The sequence below is a fragment of the Muntiacus reevesi genome, chromosome 9, assembly GCF_963930625.1.
Source record: "Muntiacus reevesi chromosome 9, mMunRee1.1, whole genome shotgun sequence".
Lineage (NCBI taxonomy): Eukaryota > Metazoa > Chordata > Mammalia > Artiodactyla > Cervidae > Muntiacus > Muntiacus reevesi.
The window spans coordinates 42,192,526-42,211,427 of NC_089257.1; the positions used below are offsets into that span (position 1 = coordinate 42,192,526).

At 38.8% G+C, this 18,902-nt stretch overlaps 2 protein-coding genes across 2 annotated transcripts; both read right to left on the reverse strand.

Annotated features, from left to right (window-relative positions):
• Positions 1–6,297: 6,297 nt before the first annotated feature.
• OR51V1 (olfactory receptor family 51 subfamily V member 1) lies at positions 6,298–7,251 on the reverse strand. The gene has a single exon (XM_065946045.1). It carries the CDS (start codon positions 7,240–7,242, stop codon positions 6,298–6,300), a length of 945 nt encoding a protein of 314 aa, XP_065802117.1. The 5' UTR covers positions 7,243–7,251.
• A 9,223-nt stretch (positions 7,252–16,474) lies between these two features.
• LOC136174249 (hemoglobin fetal subunit beta) lies at positions 16,475–17,624 on the reverse strand. The gene is made up of 3 exons (XM_065944263.1): positions 17,539–17,624; positions 17,187–17,409; positions 16,475–16,603 (listed from the first exon to the last, which is right to left on the reverse strand). Exons 1-3 carry the CDS (start codon positions 17,622–17,624, stop codon positions 16,475–16,477), a joined length of 438 nt encoding a protein of 145 aa, XP_065800335.1.
• Between the last annotated feature and the right edge of the window lie 1,278 nt (positions 17,625–18,902).

The following is an 18,902-nucleotide window of genomic DNA, read 5'->3' on the forward strand; positions in this document are numbered from 1 at the left end:
TTTTGACCATATGTTTTTGTTAAATAATGATTTCAGAGATATATAATCTCAAAATAGCAGTGAGCCTTTACTAGTTTAAAATCCATTTCCACTAATATCCTACACAGATGAATGAATCATTATTCATGACCCTCAGTGTGTCCAATCTCTCATAGATATCTATGTGGCTTCCCTGGTGGTTCAGTGGTAAAGAATTCACCTGCAATGCAGGAGACATGGAGAAGCAGGTTTGATCCCTGGGTCAGGAAGATCCTCTGAAGAAGGAAACGGCAATGCAGTCCAATATTCTTGCCTAGAAAATCCCAAGGACAGAGGAGTCTGGTGGGTTCATGTCCATGGAATCCCAAAGAGTCGGACACAATGAGCAACTGAGCACTCACACACAGATATCTATAGTTACCTGAAATCTTGGGGACATGTGAGCACTCACACACAGATATTTATAGTTACCTGAAATCTTGGGGACATGTGTTTTAGGAAAATAATTTTACAGAGTTTAGAAAAGTTACAAGATCATATTCTTGATGTTAGATAATTATATCATTGGGATCTTGATGATTTCTTCATAATTCAATAGGTTGACATTATTTCAAAGAGCCTATGAATATTTAGCTATGCAGGATAAATAAAGATGATAATATCCTTACATCAGTTCACGTCAGATTTTGCCATCACTTTGGATCAAGTCGTGCAGTCAAACTTCAGATCAAACTTCTGTGGATTTCAAGGGACATATAAGATACTACGGTTTTGTAACTATGATAGTGATAGAAATTTGTTGAGCTTAAGCTTTCTATATGTTGATATTGAACTGATGGGGATTTTAGCTCTAAATCTGTTTTAGCATTTAAGAGTATCAAAGCTGTCTCTGGGGAGCTGTTTGATAGGCAAGATAGAGTCCTGAATGCTAATTCTTCAGTTAGAAATTGAGAGAATTCTCATTAAGCTTTCAGTTTCCTATAGGACCTAAAAAGAGAACAGTTAGAAAGGAACCCCAGAGAGTCCTTATTTGGGACCGCTAATTTGGACATAACTGGATGCTTTCCTTCTTTTCATTCTTAAGACAATGCTGCTGGGAAATTGTATTAGACAAGAAAGCATAACTATTTCCTTTTCATTAATAGGATGTATCATTTCTCAGTGATTGGGAGGAGTAATTCTGAAGTCTTAAACTTTTCTCAAAGTAATTTGTTCTGCCACATTGAAAAATATGTTTAGTGACAGCAACTATTCTGTCCACTTGTTCTCTGTAAATCACTTTTGTGAGGATCTTTATCTGGGAAGAATCACTAATGTAGTATCTCTTAGATTTGCTACTATAAGGAACTTAAGGTTATTAGGTAACTTGTTCTGAGGAAAAATATATAAGGACTATATGTAAGGCTTAAAGAGGTTTGTGCTTTTTCTAATATATTGTAAAATTTGGGCTTTACATAGACAAACTAGCATAGGGGCCAGTGCAACTGCTTATATTAAAAAGAACAAATTTCAATCCTTTATTTTGCCTTTTTTTAATTCAGTATGTTTTATTAGATTTTGTTTAATTAAAAGTGTGATGCATGCTCATTATAACAAATCAAATGTAAGATACTTAAAGCAAATGTTAGTCATTTTTTTTCCTCCTTCCGATGATATCCAATGTGATCAGGATGGAGTCATTTTACCCCTTTGTCTGTGCTTAGAGACATGAAAACTTTATCTAAGTATGTTACCCCAGTTGGGAGATACTACATGTCTTATTTAGCATCTTATTTTCTCACAGAAGAAATCATAGATTTCAATTAAGAAATCATTGAATCCCTAAATCAACGAATATTGATCTATATCCTTGTTTGTAACAGTTATATAATAATAAGTAGATGGATGTATGGATAATTTATGCCATACATAGATTATTTACTATTTGTCTTTCCTTGAACGCAAGTTTTCCTGACTCTGCTCCTAGATGCTAACTAACCATGTCCCGTCCCAAGCAACTCAGGGCTCTGAGACACTTGGGCCTGCTTTTATTTCCACGTGGCCTCACATCCAGAATGGTAGGGTTCAATATGGTGACATCCACCTCTGTATGAGAATGTTCCTTTCCCTTTTTCCCTTTTGCTTAAGCAAAGGAAGCAGATAGAGGAGAGTCTGAGCCTTTGATCCTCCATAACTGCTCACTTTTAAGCAAAATGAGGGCATCCCTGGTGGCTCAGTTGGTAAAGAATCTGCCTGCAGTGCAGAACTGGGTTCGATCCCTGGGTTGGGAAGATCCCCTGGAGAGGGAACAGCTACCCATTCCAGTATTCTGGCCTGAAGAATTCCAAGGACTGTATAATCCATGCGGTTGCAAGTAGTCAGACATGACTGAGTGACTTTCACTTCACTTGTCTTTCCTTGAGTATTCAGATTTGAATGAGGGAAAGTTATCAGGGGAGAAAGATGTAATGAAATACATTGGTGGCTGTTTTTCAGTAGCAAGATAAGATAGATTGACATGGTAATAGGTGGAGAATGAAGATTACAGCTAAAAAAAATGCATTCATTAAGTAATGCAGCATATAAAATGTATTTGATTAGTAGTTTTTCAAATTTATAGCAGTGTGTTCATATAGCATGGAAAATAATTGTTATGTTATTTGGTAGAAATAAATACATAAAACTTATGAACAAAACATGACTTGATATGACATAGGAAGATGCATAAACACCAGAAACAAACTGTAATCTGATATAATGAGGTTTATTGACTCACTGCAAAGAGGAAGACAGCATATCAGAAGAACCAGAGGGCATTTCTCTAAGAAAATAATAAAGTCATTATAGATTCTGGGGAAAGTTGAGACATAACTAAAATTTAAATACATCAATTTTTTACAGTTTTATTAAGGTACAGTTGCTATACAAAAACTTCACATATTTAATGTTTGCAGTTTTACAACATGGTGTTTTATGCCTAAGAAGGTAAATCTCATGTTGTATTCTTATAACAAAATGAACAAATAAACATACATAAAAGACACAAAGAAACTTTTGGAGGTGACAGGCATGTCTAGTACCTTGACTGTGGTGATAGTATCACTGGTGTATGATATATATCCAAACTCATCAAAAAAAGCCATATTTTAATAGGCAAAAGCAAGTACTCATACAGATTCTGATACAGTAGGAAGACTAGAGCCCAAGATTCCACATTTCTTATGAGCTCCCGAATGGTGCTGAGTTTACAGGATTAGAAACCACACTTTTGGTAGAAAAGTTTTTAAGATATAAATTCCCACTGTAAAAGAGCTCTTGGCTGAATTGGTAGTATTTTTAAAGTGTTTATCAGAAACATTCTAGAAAATGATGTAATTTCATTTTCTTCCTCTGGAAGTCTCTATTTATTACTCTATCAGATTCTTCCTTTTTCAAGTAATTGTCACAGAAATTCCAGGGAAAAGAAAAATAGCCTTCGGTAGGAAATCCTTTGTATATTTAACAAGAACATTTTAGGAAAATTAGGAGGTATAGTATACAGTGAGTATCTGATTATGAATTTGTTATAGCAGATTATTTCTTTTTACTAAAATCACAGTTCTAATCCATGGCCATGTTCTGTCATTTGTAAGAATCACTGATCTCTCCCATTGGACCTTAACTTTTTCATATGAGAGCTAAATGAATACCAGCTGAGCTAAGACTTTCTAATTTCCTGCACCCTACTTCTGCCACCACACCCCAGCTCTTTTAGTTTTCTCATTATTTGTTATGATTTCATTTTAAGGAGCCGTGTGCAATGACGTCGGAGAAGGCAATGGCACCCCACTCCAGTACTCTTGCCTGGAAAATCCCATGGACAGAGGAGCCTTGTAGGCTGCAGTCCATGGGGTCGCAAAGAGTTGGACATGGCTGAGCGACTTCACTTTCACTTTTCACTTTTATGCATTAGAGAAGGAAATGGCAACCCCCTCCAGTGTTCTTGCCTGGAGAATCCCAGGGATGGGGTCGCACAGAGTCGGACACGACTGAAGTGACTTAGCAGCAGCAGTAGCAGTGCAATGACATGGCAGTCTACCTATAACAGAAGGAAAAAATAAGAGAACCTATGTTTTTATAAACTCATTGTGACTGTTTTAGAAGTATTTCTTACCCAAACTGGATTATATCTTTTAGGGTTTATAATAAAGTCATGTCAGCTCCCAAAAGGTCATTATTTCTCATTGTCTCTTCAGGCCACCAGACTGACAACAGCCCCAGGGACTGCTTAATTCATAGATGACAGATTTTTTAGACCTTGGAAGCTGGATTTCTAGATTCTATGGAATAATGGCTGTATCGATCCCTCCTAAGAGATTATAGAATTATTGAGCTAATTATCCTCTTTGTCCCTGCACAGATATCTAAGTGACTCTTGTGTTCCTTCTTTTGAAAACATAACTAAATTCTTTAGAAGGGAACCTGTGTTAATTTACATTTGAACTCAGAATCAGTGGTAAACAGTTTCAGATTCACCTCTTTAGGTTTAAAAGATAAAATAAATTGGCTTCTAGCCCAAAGGCAGTGAAGTCTACATATAAAATGTAGCAAGTAAGTCTGCATATAAAAATAACAAGTGTTATATAAAATATAACAATTTAAATTAGATTCCCTGAAAGTTAAATCCAAAGTCATATTTTGTTATATGCCCTCTTTACATTCTAATATCTACACTGTTTAATGCAGTAGCCACTACATTGTCCAATGTAATGGCCTTTTAACATTTAAATGTATATAAAACACAATAAAATGGGGCTTCTCCAATAGCTCAGCAGGTAAAGACCCACCTGCAACCCAGGAGACACAAGAAACATGAATTCAATCCGTGAGTCAGGAAGATTTCCTGGAGTAGGGAATGGCAACGCAATTCCAGTATTCTTGACTGGAGAATTCCATGGACTGAGGAGCCTGGTGGGCTACAGTCCTAAGGGTTGCACAGTCAGACACAACTAAGCGATTAAGCACATTAACCACAATAAAACAGAGTTGAAAATGTAGCTGCGCAGTTGTACTACCTACATTTCAAGTGTTCAGTAGCCATATGCAGCAAGCAATCTACGTTGGTACTTACTACTCTATTTTAGAGAACAACTTTATCATTTTAGAAAAATTATTGTTGTTATTCAGTCACTAAGTCATGTCTGGCCCTTCACTGCCCTATAAACTGTAGTACGCCAGACTTCCCTGTCCTTTGCCATCTCCCAGAGTTGGCCCAAATTCATGTCCATTGCATCAGTGATGTCATCCAACCATCTCATCCTCTGTTGCCCTCTTCTCCTCCTGCCTTCAATATTTTCCAGCATCAGGGTATTTTCCAACGAGTCAACAGCTTGAAGCAGGTAGTCAAATTATTGGAGCTTCAGCATCAGTCCTTCCAAAGAGTATTCAGGGTTGATTTCCTCCAACGTTGATTGGTTTGATCCCCTTGCATGCCAAGGGTCTCTCAAGAGTCTTCTCCAGCACCACAGTCTGAAAGTATCAATTCCTTGGCACTCTGCCTTCTTTATGGTCCAGTTCTCACAACCATACATGGCTATCGGAAAGACCATAACCTTGACTATACGAACCTTTGTTGGCAAAGTGATGTCCTTGCTTTTCAACACACTGTCTAAGTTTGTCATAGCTTTCCTGCCAAGAAGCAATCATCTTCAAATTTCATGGTGTCTAATTTCATGGTGTCTTCTAATTACTGCTGTCACCATCTGCAGTAATTTTAGACCCCAAGAAGAGAAAATCTGTCACTACTTCCATCTCCTCCCCCTCTATTCACTATGAAAAACACTAGTGGACAAATCTGGCCCAGACAATCATCACAAAATTTCTGTCAGTTGGGTATCTTCCCCATTTTAAAGATTAAGTAACTGAATCTCAGATAATCGAAAATGCTTCAAGTTACCCACTTTTGAAACTAAAAGACCAAGTATTTAAATCTTACTTTGTTTCTGTGCAAAAAAACTGCTCAAAAAGCTATTCTGGCCATGTTAAATAGGTTTATACATTTTTTAATATGGTTACAATTATGGCATTACCTATGTCTGTCTTGTTTACACAAATTTAGAAGGAATCCATGGAATGCTTCAGATAGAATCTCCCTCCTCCATCCCTAAAAACAGCTGACTTCCAAGATATAGGCTAGAATGGGACTTGTTCGAGGTGATTCTCTACATTTAAAGTGTGTTTTAAAATCAAAGATCATGGGTTCAGGGCTAAAGTCTTAATTCCAACAAAGTGTATTTTTGTATTGATATTCACTTGTTTATTTTTATCGCTGCTATTTTGTTTCTTGAACACTGGAATATCTCAACATATTTTTAGAGAAAAGAGTCTGAGGATTCTGCTACGAATCTGTTGGATCTTGACACTGTAGATGATAGGGTTCATCAAAGGTGGAAAAAGGATGTAGATGTTGCCCATAAGGACGTGGACCACTGGGGAGAGATGCTTGCCAAATCGGTGCACCATTGTAAGGCTAATGATAGGAATGTAGAATACCAGGACAGCACAAATGTGAGAGATGCATGTCTGAAATGACTTACGCTGTTCCTCCCGAGAAGCGATTGCCAGCACTGACTTAAGAATCAGGACATAGGAGAAGAGGATAAGTACAGCATCCAACAATAGTGTGCAAATAACCAGCATCAGGGCATAGTAGCTGTTGAATCGAATGTCTGAGCAGGCTAGGCGGAGAAGGTCTTGGTGCAGGCAGAATGAGTGAGAGAGGATGTGGGGACGGCAGTAGTGGAAGTATTTCAAACGGATGATAGGGGGTGTAATAAAGAAGAAACTCCTACCTAAAATGGTGAGCCCGATTTTGATAATTCTGGGATTAGTCAGGATGGAGGAATAACGCAGTGGATTGCAAATTGCAATGTACCGGTCAAAGGCCATAGTCAGGAGAACAGAGGATTCCATGAAGGACAGACCATGGATGAAATAGGCCTGGGTAATGCAGGAATCCAGGCTGATCTCTTGAATCAACCCCAACAGGATCCCCTGCACTGTGTTCACTGTGGACACTCCCATGCACAAATCAGTGATGGCCAGCATGGCCAGGAAGTAGAACATGGGTTGGTGCAGGCTAGGTTCAGTCCAGATTACACAGAGCACCAAGCAGTTACCCAAAAGAACAACAGCATAAATGGTGGAGAAGGGAACAGAGATCCAGGGATATTGCTGCTCCAGACCAGAAAATCCAGTAAGAAGGAAGGAGGAGGAGTTCATGTTAGGGCTTACTAAAGCTATCATTCTGGATCTGAGATAATTTTTTTAGGCAGCAAGAAAGTATTTTTCAAAGAGAATGCTCTGATTTCAGATGAGGTAGAATTTCTAAGTCAACAAAATTATGCTAAAAGTTAACTAACTTTACATAATGTAGTCAAGCAACTCTGTCCTTTAGAGGCATATTATCTGTTGGCTGGAAGAGAATGGTGCTCTCCTAATGTCATTTAAGTGTCATTATCCATCCACTGGCAGAGATACCTTAGAAGACACCTGTAATGATGAACAGACTGGAGCAGGAAACTAATTTTGGGGAAGGATATGTTGCCTGGGACATTTTCCCAGGGATGCTGGTGAGATGGTATACCTGTAAAATTGAGAGAGAAGATTCTCGAAATGATGCTTAGTTTCCTCCTTCCAACTCATAAAGCATTTAGAATGAAGAGTACTATTTGACCTTTAAGTTTCCAAAATCCATTTAAGTAGCCACTCTGCACCCATACTTTTCCATCTGTGTTGTTTCCAAGCATATTTTCCTCCAAATAGTACTTAGTGAAAATGTTTCTGTTTTCTCCCACTGACATAGCCAGCAATTAGTTTTTCAACCTTAGTGATAAGCCAAGAGGAATATTTATGCCTGAGACCTATGGCAAGTGATTTCCCATGGGAGCTCTTACCCTCTGGGATATTCAACCCATGAGTGTTCCTGTGACTTGGAGACTCAGGTTAAAAACACTTTGCCTCTGACATCAACCCAGAGTTCTGCACCCACTTATTCATTCATGTCATCCGTTGGCTAAGGATTCATTTAATAGGCACTTGTTGAAAGGATGAGCAATTATTTTCCCTTCCTTAGAAACTGCCATTCTAAAGATCAGAAGGTCAATGTTGAATAACTAAGACTAAAGGCCTCTTTGCAGCAGAATTGATTGGCTTGTTTTTCACATTATTATCCTGATTTGAATTCTGGCCCTGGAAGTCATTACAAAGATTTAATGGCTCATATCATGTAGGCAGGTGTTTAAAACTTTATACTGACTTTCATATTTGATTATGAAACATGTTGATTAGTCCAACGTGTTAAAGTGGCTTCGGATTCTGGCTTCCATCTGTAGCCTATCCTTCATCTTTATCATACCAGTCTCATCAGGCAGCTTCTTCTAGGAGCCTATCCATTTTTATTTCTTGCTCTGAGCTTCCCCCATGTCTCAGTGGGTAAAGAATCCACCTGCAGTGCAGGAGACACAGGAGATGTGGTTTCAGTCCCTGGATTGGGAAGATCCTCTGGAGAAAGAAATGGCAACCCACTCCAGTATTCCTGCCCAAAAATCCCGTGGACACAGGAGCCTGGTGGGCTACAGTCCAAAGGGTTGTAAAGAGTTATACACAACTGAGCAACTATGCACAGGCACAAGCAAGCCCCTCTCAACATTAGATAACTTAGTTCACTATTTTTAGCACATTTTCTTCATTGAGTGCTTGGACTTTCTTCGAACACATTTATTTTTCAAAACCATCACTGCTCTTTTTTCACAAGATTTTTCTCCTGATGTTCTCTCTGCCAAGATGTGTTTCTCCATCTTCTACCCAACCTCTTTATTCTCTTTTTCAAACAATGCTGCATTTTTCCTCTTCATCTGAAACATCACTTTTCAGGAAGCCCCTTAACTTGGACAGATTTTCTCCAGGTACCTATTATTTTGGTAACATACATTCATCTTTATATAACTCATTCAATTTATAATTTGATAGTCATTAGATGACTTATTTCACTAAGGTTTCTGTTACACAGTAAACTGTAAGTTTCCTGAAGGTGAAGAGAGTGTCAGTTTTTACTCACTATAGCACCCTGAAATATACAAGGCTAAGCTTTCACCCCTTCTGTGACTTTAGACTCATGGATATAATTGTCTCCTTGATAGCTCCACTTTGGTATTTAATCTAAAAATTATAATTATGGAAATTAAGTACTTCATTCTCCCTCCCCCAAATAATTCTCTCCCTATTTCCTCCGAATATCACAAAATGACTCCCTCAACCTACTGCTTATAAAAACTCTAGAACCGTTCTTGCTATTCCTCCCCTCTCCATCAAATCCTTTATCAGTTTCTATCATTTCTACCCTAAAACATACCCTGAACCTGCTCACTTTTCACCCGTAGACCTGTATATTCCCAATATCTTGGTTCATAACATCATCATCTTTTCCGTGGTTATTATAATAATTTGCTATCCAGTTTAATTTTTTTTGCACTTGTCTCTAAAAAAGCAGAGGAGCCAGACTGCTTTCCTACAAAACTCTACTAGATAGCATAAGCCTTTCTTAAAAAAAAAAAAAATTCTGATGGATTCTTATGCTCTTAAAATAAAATGCCAATTATTTATCATGGTATCATGATCAGAAAACTTAACATGACCTGACCCATCCACATCTATGTCTACATCATAGACCATTGTAGGCTTCACTTCCTAATCTCTAGGCATCTTTCTCTTTCTCAAAGCAAATTAAGAGTATTCATGTTTCAGTATCTTTGACCTTGATCTTTTATCTGCTTAGAATTATTTAATTCAAGTTCTTTGCACAAAATCTCCTTTAATCATTCAGGCTTTAGCTCAAGGTTGCTTCTTTAGGGTGACTTTTGTAACCCTGCCATTATTGGTTGCATTTTCTCAAAGAAGTCACTCTCATTGCTATATCCTGCTTGGTATTTACACTATTTGTTATATGCTGATTGTCCATTAGATCTACTGGAAGTTCTAGAAGACCAGGAGTTATGTGGGTTTTTTTGTTTTTTTTGTCACTGATATATAAAATGAGATTTAGAATAGAGTGAGCATTTATCAAACAAATATTGTATTAATGAATTTTGTTACCTTCAGTCCAGTTCAGTCACTCAGTCCTGTCCGACTCTTTCCAACCCCAATTGCAGCATGCCAGACCTCCATGTCCATCACCAACTCCCAGAGTTTACTCAAACTCATGTCCATCGAGTTGATGATGCCATCCAGCCATCTCATCCTCTGTCGTCCCCTTCTCCTCTTGCCCCCAATCCCTCCCAGCATCAGGGTCTTTTCCAATGAGTCAAATCTTCTCATGAGGTGGCCAAAGTATTGGAGTTTCAGCTTCAGCATCAGTCCTTCCAATAAACACCCAGGACTGATCTCCTTTAGGATGGACTGGTTGGATCTCCTTGCAGTCCAAGGGACTCTCAAGAAACTTCTCCAACACCACAGTTCAAAATTCTTCACAGTCCAACTCTCACATCCATACATGACTACTGGAAAAACCATAGCCTTGACTAGATGGACCTTTGTTGGCAAAGTAATGTCCCTGCTTTTTAATACGCTATCTAGGTTGGTCAGAAATTTCCATCCAAAGAGTAAGTGTCTTTTAATTTCATGGCTGCAGTCACCATCTGCACTGATTTTGGAGCCCAAAAATATAAAGTCTGACATTGTTTCCACTGTCTCCCCATCTATTTCCCATAAGGTGATGGGACCAGATTCCGTGATCTTAGTTTTCTGAATGTTGAGCTTTAAGCCAACTTTTTCACTCTCCTCTTTCACTTTCATCAAGAGGCTTTTTAGTTTCTCTTCACTTTTTGCCATAAGGGTGGTGTCATCTGCATATCTGAGGTTATTAATATTTCTCCCGGCAATCTTGATTCCAGTTTGTGCTTCTTCCAGCCCAGCGTTTCTCATGATGTGCTCTGAATATAAGTTAAAGAAGCTGGGTGACAATATGCAGCCTTGATGTACTCCTTTTCCTATTTAGAACCAGTCTGTTGTTTCATGTCCAGTTTTAACTGTTGCTTCCTGATCTGCATATTACAGAATTATAAAAACAAGACAAGCTTGCAAATAGTTGCCATGTGGCCTAAGCACTCATATCTTAAGGTACTCATATCTAATCCCTGTTGGCCACACATTTTCAATCTTGGGTCATCATATGTAAAATTTATATGATATTTAAAACAAATGTCATCCTAGAAATTCTTGCTGATCTTGGTCATAAAATACAAAATTTGAGTATGATTCCTATCGTGCCCAGCATGATCCAGATATATAGGCTCGACCCTGGGATTGATGCCAAAAGATGCAACTATTCTATGAATGTAGGCCTGCACTGAAAGAACATACTTTACTTCAACTTCTTCAGACAAACCGTGAATGTTAATGGTACTGTCAAAGAGAAAATCAACATTACAGCAACAGGAGAGTAATAAATATTGGAATCTTTTTTTTAATTCTGTTTTGAGATGTAGGATGTGAGTAAGGAAAATACAGTGTTGATGAGAACAATAAATGAAAATTTCACGGGGAAAGTATTCAGAGACGTCAGATGCTTCACCTGTACCAAGAAGGAAAAGAGACCAATTATTTCCCCAAACATCATGCTGTGTTATGTGACCACCACAGTCAGGGTACAGAATACTTCTTTCTGAATTTTGGGCAACCAGAATAATGTCTGACATAAAATAAACAACTGGAGAGGGCAAGCATAGGTGAGTTTCCATCCAATGCAATGATAGGGTCATGATCTTCCTCTGTGCACTTTGTCTGGAATGCTGATTTGGAAGCATATCTGGAACCAATTAAACAGAAAACTTTTTTCAGGGCAGTCTTTTCTTATATTCTACAGTTTAAACTGACTTATGTGTTCAGACACCTATGGTATTTTTTTTCCTGTCCTTTGGAAATGATTCCCTATGTGACTACTTCATGACTTTTTTTGGAATAGGTAATGACCAACAATCCTTGCTTAACCTAAAGGCATAAGAAGTGTTAGTTGCTGAGTCGTATCTGACTTTTTGCAACCCCGTGGACTGTAGCCTGCCAGGCTCCTCTGTCGATGGGATTTTCCAGGCAAGAATATTTGAGTGGGTTGCCATTTGCTACCCCAGGGGATCTTCCCAACCCAGAGATGGAACCCAGGTCTCTTGTGTCTCCTGCATTGGCAGACAGATTCTTTACCACCTGGAAAGTCAAAGGCACAGAGGGAGAGTAGAGTGTTAAGTCTAAAAGTCAGTATCTTTATAATTACATTGAATAAAAAAAACCTCTGTATTCCAGGACAATCCAGATTTTTGCTTGTACTTCAGCATAATTATTTAATAGCACCCACACTGGACCTGCCTTGAAAAATTCATGATAGTGTCACCCTTAAATAGATGATTCTTCTCATGATGCTATATGGGAACCAGCAGGGGGCAGGAACAGGCTGTGAAATTTTCCCTTTCTTCAAAGATGCTTAATGTGCTTAGTAGCTCAGTCCTGTAAAACTCTTTGTGACCCCCATGGACTGTAGCCTGCCAGGCTCCTCTGTCCATGGGGATTCCCCAGGCAAGAGTATTGTACTGGATTGCCATGCCCCACTCCAGGGCATCTTCCCAGGTCTTTTCCAATGATCGAACTCAGGTCTCCCACATTGCAGGCAGATTCTTTGCCATCTGAGCCACCAGGGAAGCCCAAAAGATAAATAAGATGCATAACGCTGTTCCGAATTGAGCGGATACAGGTGAGGTCAAGTATTTAAGAGTTTTGGAATGATTGAAAAGATAAGAACCCTTTATAAGCCTAGTCTAGAGAACTAGATGTTCGAGGGTTGTAAATACATTTGCATCAGAGACAGCTTATTTGCCACAAACCTAGAATAGTCTTAAAATCACAGTTTACGTGAATGGCTGTAACTATTCATTTCTTGAATGTTATCCTTTATTATGTACTATCTTTATGTATGTTTACATATCTATATGCATGTTTACATATATTTATGGTAGTTCAGCTGGTAAAGAACCCACCTGTAATGCAGGAGACTCGGTTCCATTCCTGGGTTGAGAAGATCCCCTGCAGAAGGACACGGCAACCCACTCCAGTATTCTTGCCTGGAGAATCGCCATGGACAGAGGAGCCTGGTGGGCTACAGTCCATGGGGTCAAAGAGTCGGACATGACTGAGTGACTAAGCACAGCACATTATTTTACTTACTATGTATTGTACAAGACATCTATAAATAATATTCTTATAATGAATGAGTATTGAAAAATGACTATCCTTTTTGATAGTCATGATAAAAAATTATGTTGCAGGGTGCATCTAACTGTGGTCACCTGGGTGTTTGAGAAGTACCCATCAGGATTTATATGATTTGATTAGACTGTAGCATAAATAAGCATCCATGCTCTTATAAAGCATCCTTGAAAATACTCAGCAACAGCAAAATAAAAAAGAGGGCATTTGATGGTCTATGCATCAGCCAACTGATTGACATTTTTATATTATTTGATATCTTTGTCTCTTTTTTGTGCTCTGTGTTATTTCAACTGGACTGTTCTCAAACTGCTTCTTACCATCAAACATTTTCATCTCTGATTTGAACCCTAAAACCTTTGACCTAAAATTGAGAGACTTTTCTTTAACTTGTTGATTCCAGACATTCATAGTAATTCAGCTTTCTTCTAGACATGGATGCTGCTAGCATGGATGCCTTGTTGTTAAGGTCCATTAAGAAAAAGACCCCCAAATTCCCTACTCTTCAATATTGCCACCCCAGCCTAAGATCTTTTGCACTTAGGAAGAGATGTTAAATGAGTCAGCCTACTCTTTGTAAATTCTCTCCTGACATTAACTTTTGTTAAAAGTCAAAGTAGGGAATTGTGTTGAGACTTTTTTTTTTTCCATTTTCCTGCAAAATGTTAAGACGACATGTTTATATATACATTGACAGCTGATTTTTCACAAGGTCAGAAATAAAAAGTAGTAATTTTTTTTTCAGTCCTGGCTGTATGATTTCAAAATGATGTTCTAAAGTGTTAAACTATCTTACTTTACTTGTCGATTGGCAGTGCAAACATCTCGTGAGTAATGACTGAAATGTATCCTCTTGTTTATGAATTTTTGACTTTAAGAATACCCTCCACAGTGTTCACCAAAATGTATAATCTATTCTATTCTATCTCAGGCAGTTTTGCTTCAGTTGTCCTTCCTGTTTACCTGAAATTTTCAGAATACACAAACACATTATTCATCAGTGATTTGGCCTATGCTAGCCTCCTTTTCTTTTCTGACTTTTGTCTTCTTGTCTTTTGGACAATTGTCTATACTACTTATCTTTACCACCCATTTTATACCAAGGGCTTCATCCTCAGATCTCATAAAAGCCTTGCATACTCATTTACAGTCACTTGTTAGGTGCATTACTTTCAGAAACTACCCAACTAGATTCAGAATAGGGAAAGGAGTAGGTCAAGGCTGTGTATTGTCACCCTTTTATTTAACTTCTATGACAAGTACATTATGCAAAATGTGGGACTGGATGAAGCACAAGCTGACATCAAGATTGCTGTGAGAAATATCAATAACCTCAGATATGCAGATGACATCATCCTTATGGAAGAAAGCAAAGAGAAGCTAAAGAGCCTCTTGATGAAAGTGAAAGAGGAGAGTGAAAGAGCTGGCTTAAAAGTCAGCATTCAAAAAACTAAGACCATGGCATCTTGTGCCATCACTTGATGGCACGTATATGGGGAAGAAATGGAAATAGTGAAAGACTGTATTTGGGGAGGCTCCAAAGTCACTGAAGATGGTGACTCTGGCCTTGAAATTAAAAAACGCTTTCTTGTTGGAAGACAAGCTATGATAAATCTAGAAGCATATTAAAAAGCAGAGACACTACTTTGCTAACAAATGTCCATCTAGTCAAACCTATGATTTTTCCAGTAGTCATGTGTGGATGTGAGAGTTGGACAATAAAGAAAGCTGACCACTGAAGAATTGATGGTTTTGAACTGTGATATTGAAGAAACTCTCGAGAGTCCCTTGGACTGCAAGGAGATCAAACCAGTCAAGCCTGAAGGATATCAGTCCTGAATATTCAATGGACGGACTGATGCTGAAGCTGAAGTTTCAACACTTTGGCCACCTGATGTGAAGAACTGACTCTTTGGAAAAGACCCTGATGCTGGGAAAGATTGAAGGCAAGAGAAGGGGACAACAGAGGATGAGATGGTTGGATGGCATCACCAACTCAATGGACGTGAATTTGAGCAAGCTCCAGGAGTTGGTGATGGACAGGAAAGCTTGGCATGCTGCAGTCCATGGGGTCACAGAGAATCGTACACAATTGAGTCACTGAAATGAACTGAACCGAGATTCAGAATTAGGATGCAAGAGGGAGCAAGGATTACTAAAAATTCACACATCATTTCCAGAATCAAGTGTCCGGGTAAGTGGTTATTGAAGGAGAGGATTAAATTGGCATATGTTGCTTCTGGTAACACTATGCTAAAGACTACAAAGGCAGAGGAGCCACCAGAGACTGGATAAAGAAGAGGGCAGACCTCTAGTCACTTCCGTGATGTAGATGATAAAGCATCCTGAGGAGAATGGAATTCTATTTAGTGGAATCCCATGAAAGGATTGCAAGACAGCAGTGACTATCAAGTCACAAAAGTCCCTTTTTACATTCTTGTCAATCCAATATTTATCACAATAATATAATACAAGCAAAGAGAGACCAAAACTACCTCCCCCCTGCAGTCCTTGGGATCGCAAAGAATCATACACAACTGAGCCACTGAACTGAACTGAGATTCAGAATTAGGATGCAAGAGGGAATAAAAATTACTCAAAATGTATATGTCGTTTTCAGAATCCAGGCCAGAAGGTTCTGTCCTTCTTGTAGTTCTTTATAAGATGACAGAGATAACTAGGATAAAAAGAGGTCAGGGGAGAAAGAGCAATGGGGACAGTAAAATGCCTAAAAAACATTTTAAACAGTGGTGTCCATAGGCAGAAGAACTTAATGGATTTTAGTGAAGTTCTTTACAATTAAAGAGAGAGGAGACATTTAAAAGAAATGTGAAATAACATAATTGATTTAAATAAAACATACCAATGATCTAACTCCCAAATCAAGCTTCAACTTCAATTCACTAAGGAAAAGTAAGACTAAGGGGCAGAGTCTGTTTTCCACTAACATCAGCTATTTACAACCACTCCTGTCATGGGGTCCAAGATACTGATATATTTCCTCAAGGTCTCAACTTAGCCATTCATTTCTTTATGTCTTCAGTGCTTTGCCCTCCTGTGTGCCCATCTGAATAAGAGACAGTGAAACAATTTAAATACACCAGTGCAATGAAAATAAAAGTTTTTATTAAGCAGAGGCCAGATGCTCAAAACACTTCATAATTTTTCCATATTCAGTTTTTGGGCTCTGAGGATGAAAAGACCTTTCCTGGAAATCAGGAAGAGCAACTTAGTGATATCTGTGGGCCAGGGCATTGGCAACACCGGTCACCACCTTCTGAAAGCTAGCCTGCAACTCCGGGGTGAATTCACCGCCGAAGCGGCGAGCCAGCACAACCACCAGCACATTGCCCAGGAGCTGTGTGGAAAACACATTAAGCAAGGGCAGGGTTAGTGCAGGTACCAAGGTTAGATTCAGAGTATTTCAGACTCATCCCAAGCTGTACCCCTAGGATATTAGCACAAAGATGACTAAAGTATAGATGCTACTACTGATGTGAAGGTACCCATATCAGCCTGAATTTATATTTAGAAATGTTTCTCTCCTACTTTTATACAGAACTTGTTATCATTTTTATTATTTTCAATCATTTCAAAAAGCAATACAACATTTTATCCCTTGAAAGGAACAGATCAGAGGAAAATATTAGATATCATTTTTAAGGTAGATAAAAGAAGAAATCTTTTTTCAAATTGAACATTCAAAGAGTATAATTAAAAAGAAAAGACATTGCAGACAACAGAGAATAAGAATGAATCAGAGGAAATGATGGTTGTGAGCAAAGAGGTTAAAAGAATCTAGACGGTTCTGAGAAGTCATTAGCATTCTAACCAGAATACATCTCCATTCTAAACTGCGTCCTGCCATTCAGACCTCTCCCCATGACACAAACTTCACCATAAAAAGAAGGAGGAGAGCACTAAGGATTCCACAAACTCACCCTGAAGTTCTCAGGATCCACGTGCAGCTTATCACAGTGCAGCTCACTTAGCTTAGCAAAGGCACCCTTGAGGTCGTCAAGATGCTTCAGGCCCTCACTAAAGGACTCAAGTACCTTCTTGCCATGGGCCTTCACCTGAGGGTTGCCCATAACAGCATCAGCAGTGGACAAGTCCCCAAAGTGCTCAAAGAACCTCTGAGTCCAGGGGTAGACAACCAGCAGCCTAGGGGGTGAAAAGGGCACAAGGTCAGAGGAACTCAGCAGCTTTCAGAATCTCAGGGGACGGCTCTGTCCTCACACGCCCAGGTGCCATTCACTCTCCTTAAACCTGTCTTGGAAACGGGATACCTACCTGCCCAGGGCCTCTCCACCAACTTCATCCACTTTCACCTTGCCAAATAGGGCGGTTACAGAAGACTTCTCCTCAGCAGTCAGCATGGTGTCTGTCTGTGTAGTTGCTAGTGAACACAGTTGTGTCAGAAGCAAGTGTAAGCAGCAGCTGGCCCAGCTCTTCCTTTTATGCCCAGCCCTGCCTCCTGACCTCTCTGCTTCTGTGAGCAGATTGGCTCAGGCCAAGGTGTGGTTCCACAGGGTGAGGCTTGAATGATGATAGTCATACCTCTCCTTAGTCTTCCTGACACTGACTTCAGACCTTCAGCCCTCTTTCTGGGCATCTCTAGGTCTCAGTCATTCCAGCAATACAAATTGCTACTAAAATCATCTTCCTTAGCAAGTTTGCTTGTAGAGATTTTAGAATCACAACAAGGTAATCTCTTGGAAACCACCTCTTCAATTTTGTTATTACACAAATGAAGAATCCAGGGTCCAGAAAGTGGAAAGGATTTGTCCACTATGATTCAACTTAAGACTATGTGGATGGATCATCTCCTGTGCCTTCAGAATATGCAAAAGAATTACAAGGACAGCATGGATAAAACCTCTGCCGCTCTTCCAAATATGCATCTATTTTGTTCGCTTGTTTGGGATTAAATCGTTCTGGTATGAAAACAAATATTCATTTGCTTATCTACTCATTCATTTTTTTATTAATTTAATTTATGACCAAATAAGTAATGATAGAAAAATAGAATAAGTATGGATCAAGAGGTCCTGTGAAATGTTTACTCCATTAATCCGTATGTGAAAACATAGAGACCTCTCCAAGTAGTAAGAAATACAAAGAAGTAAAAAATCAATCAAACCCCCAAAGTTTCAATAACCCTGAGAGGCAATGTGTTCAAAGACTGGACTGAGGCTTATAAATTGTTTCCTCATGGACTGACCTGATAAAGTGTCTTGAAGAACTGAGAAGTTTCTCCATGATTTAAAAGGAGGGATAAAATTGTGGAAGACATTCCAGTTTGAATCAGATTATTTGTTTTTCTCCTGTAAACCTCTAAGAGTAATGTGTGCTTAAGAATTTCTTCTATTTCAATTCATCTTTAATTCTGTTTGCTTTATATACTTTGTTTATATCTTCTTCTACTAAAATTTATCCTTCCTTATCTACAGCTTTTCATATATTTCTTCTCTCTCTGCCCCTCCTCCCACCCATGTAATAAATCCTGTTACCTTCTTAGGGAAGAAAAACTTATGAAGTATAGAGGTCTGCTATGTACTAGAAGATTCAATGAAAAAGCAAAACCAGCAAGCATTTCTGAGCTTAGCATAAGGTCTCAGAGTTTCATGAGGATCCCCAACTTTCTATCATCTCTA

Bases quoted from the DNA above. Each gene is read 5' to 3' on its own strand.
- OR51V1 (XM_065946045.1), bottom strand. From the start codon at position 7,242: ATGATAGCTTTAGTAAGCCCTAACATGAACTCCTCCTCCTTCCTTCTT.
- LOC136174249 (XM_065944263.1), bottom strand. From the start codon at position 17,624: ATGCTGACTGCTGAGGAGAAGTCTTCTGTAACCGCCCTATTTGGCAAG. The intron at 17,410-17,538 runs GTAGGTATCCCG...TTCACCCCCTAG, and splicing joins GGTGGAGAGGCCCTGGGCAG to GCTGCTGGTTGTCTACCCCT. The intron at 16,604-17,186 runs GTGAGTTTGTGG...TTTTCCACACAG, and splicing joins TGGATCCTGAGAACTTCAGG to CTCCTGGGCAATGTGCTGGT.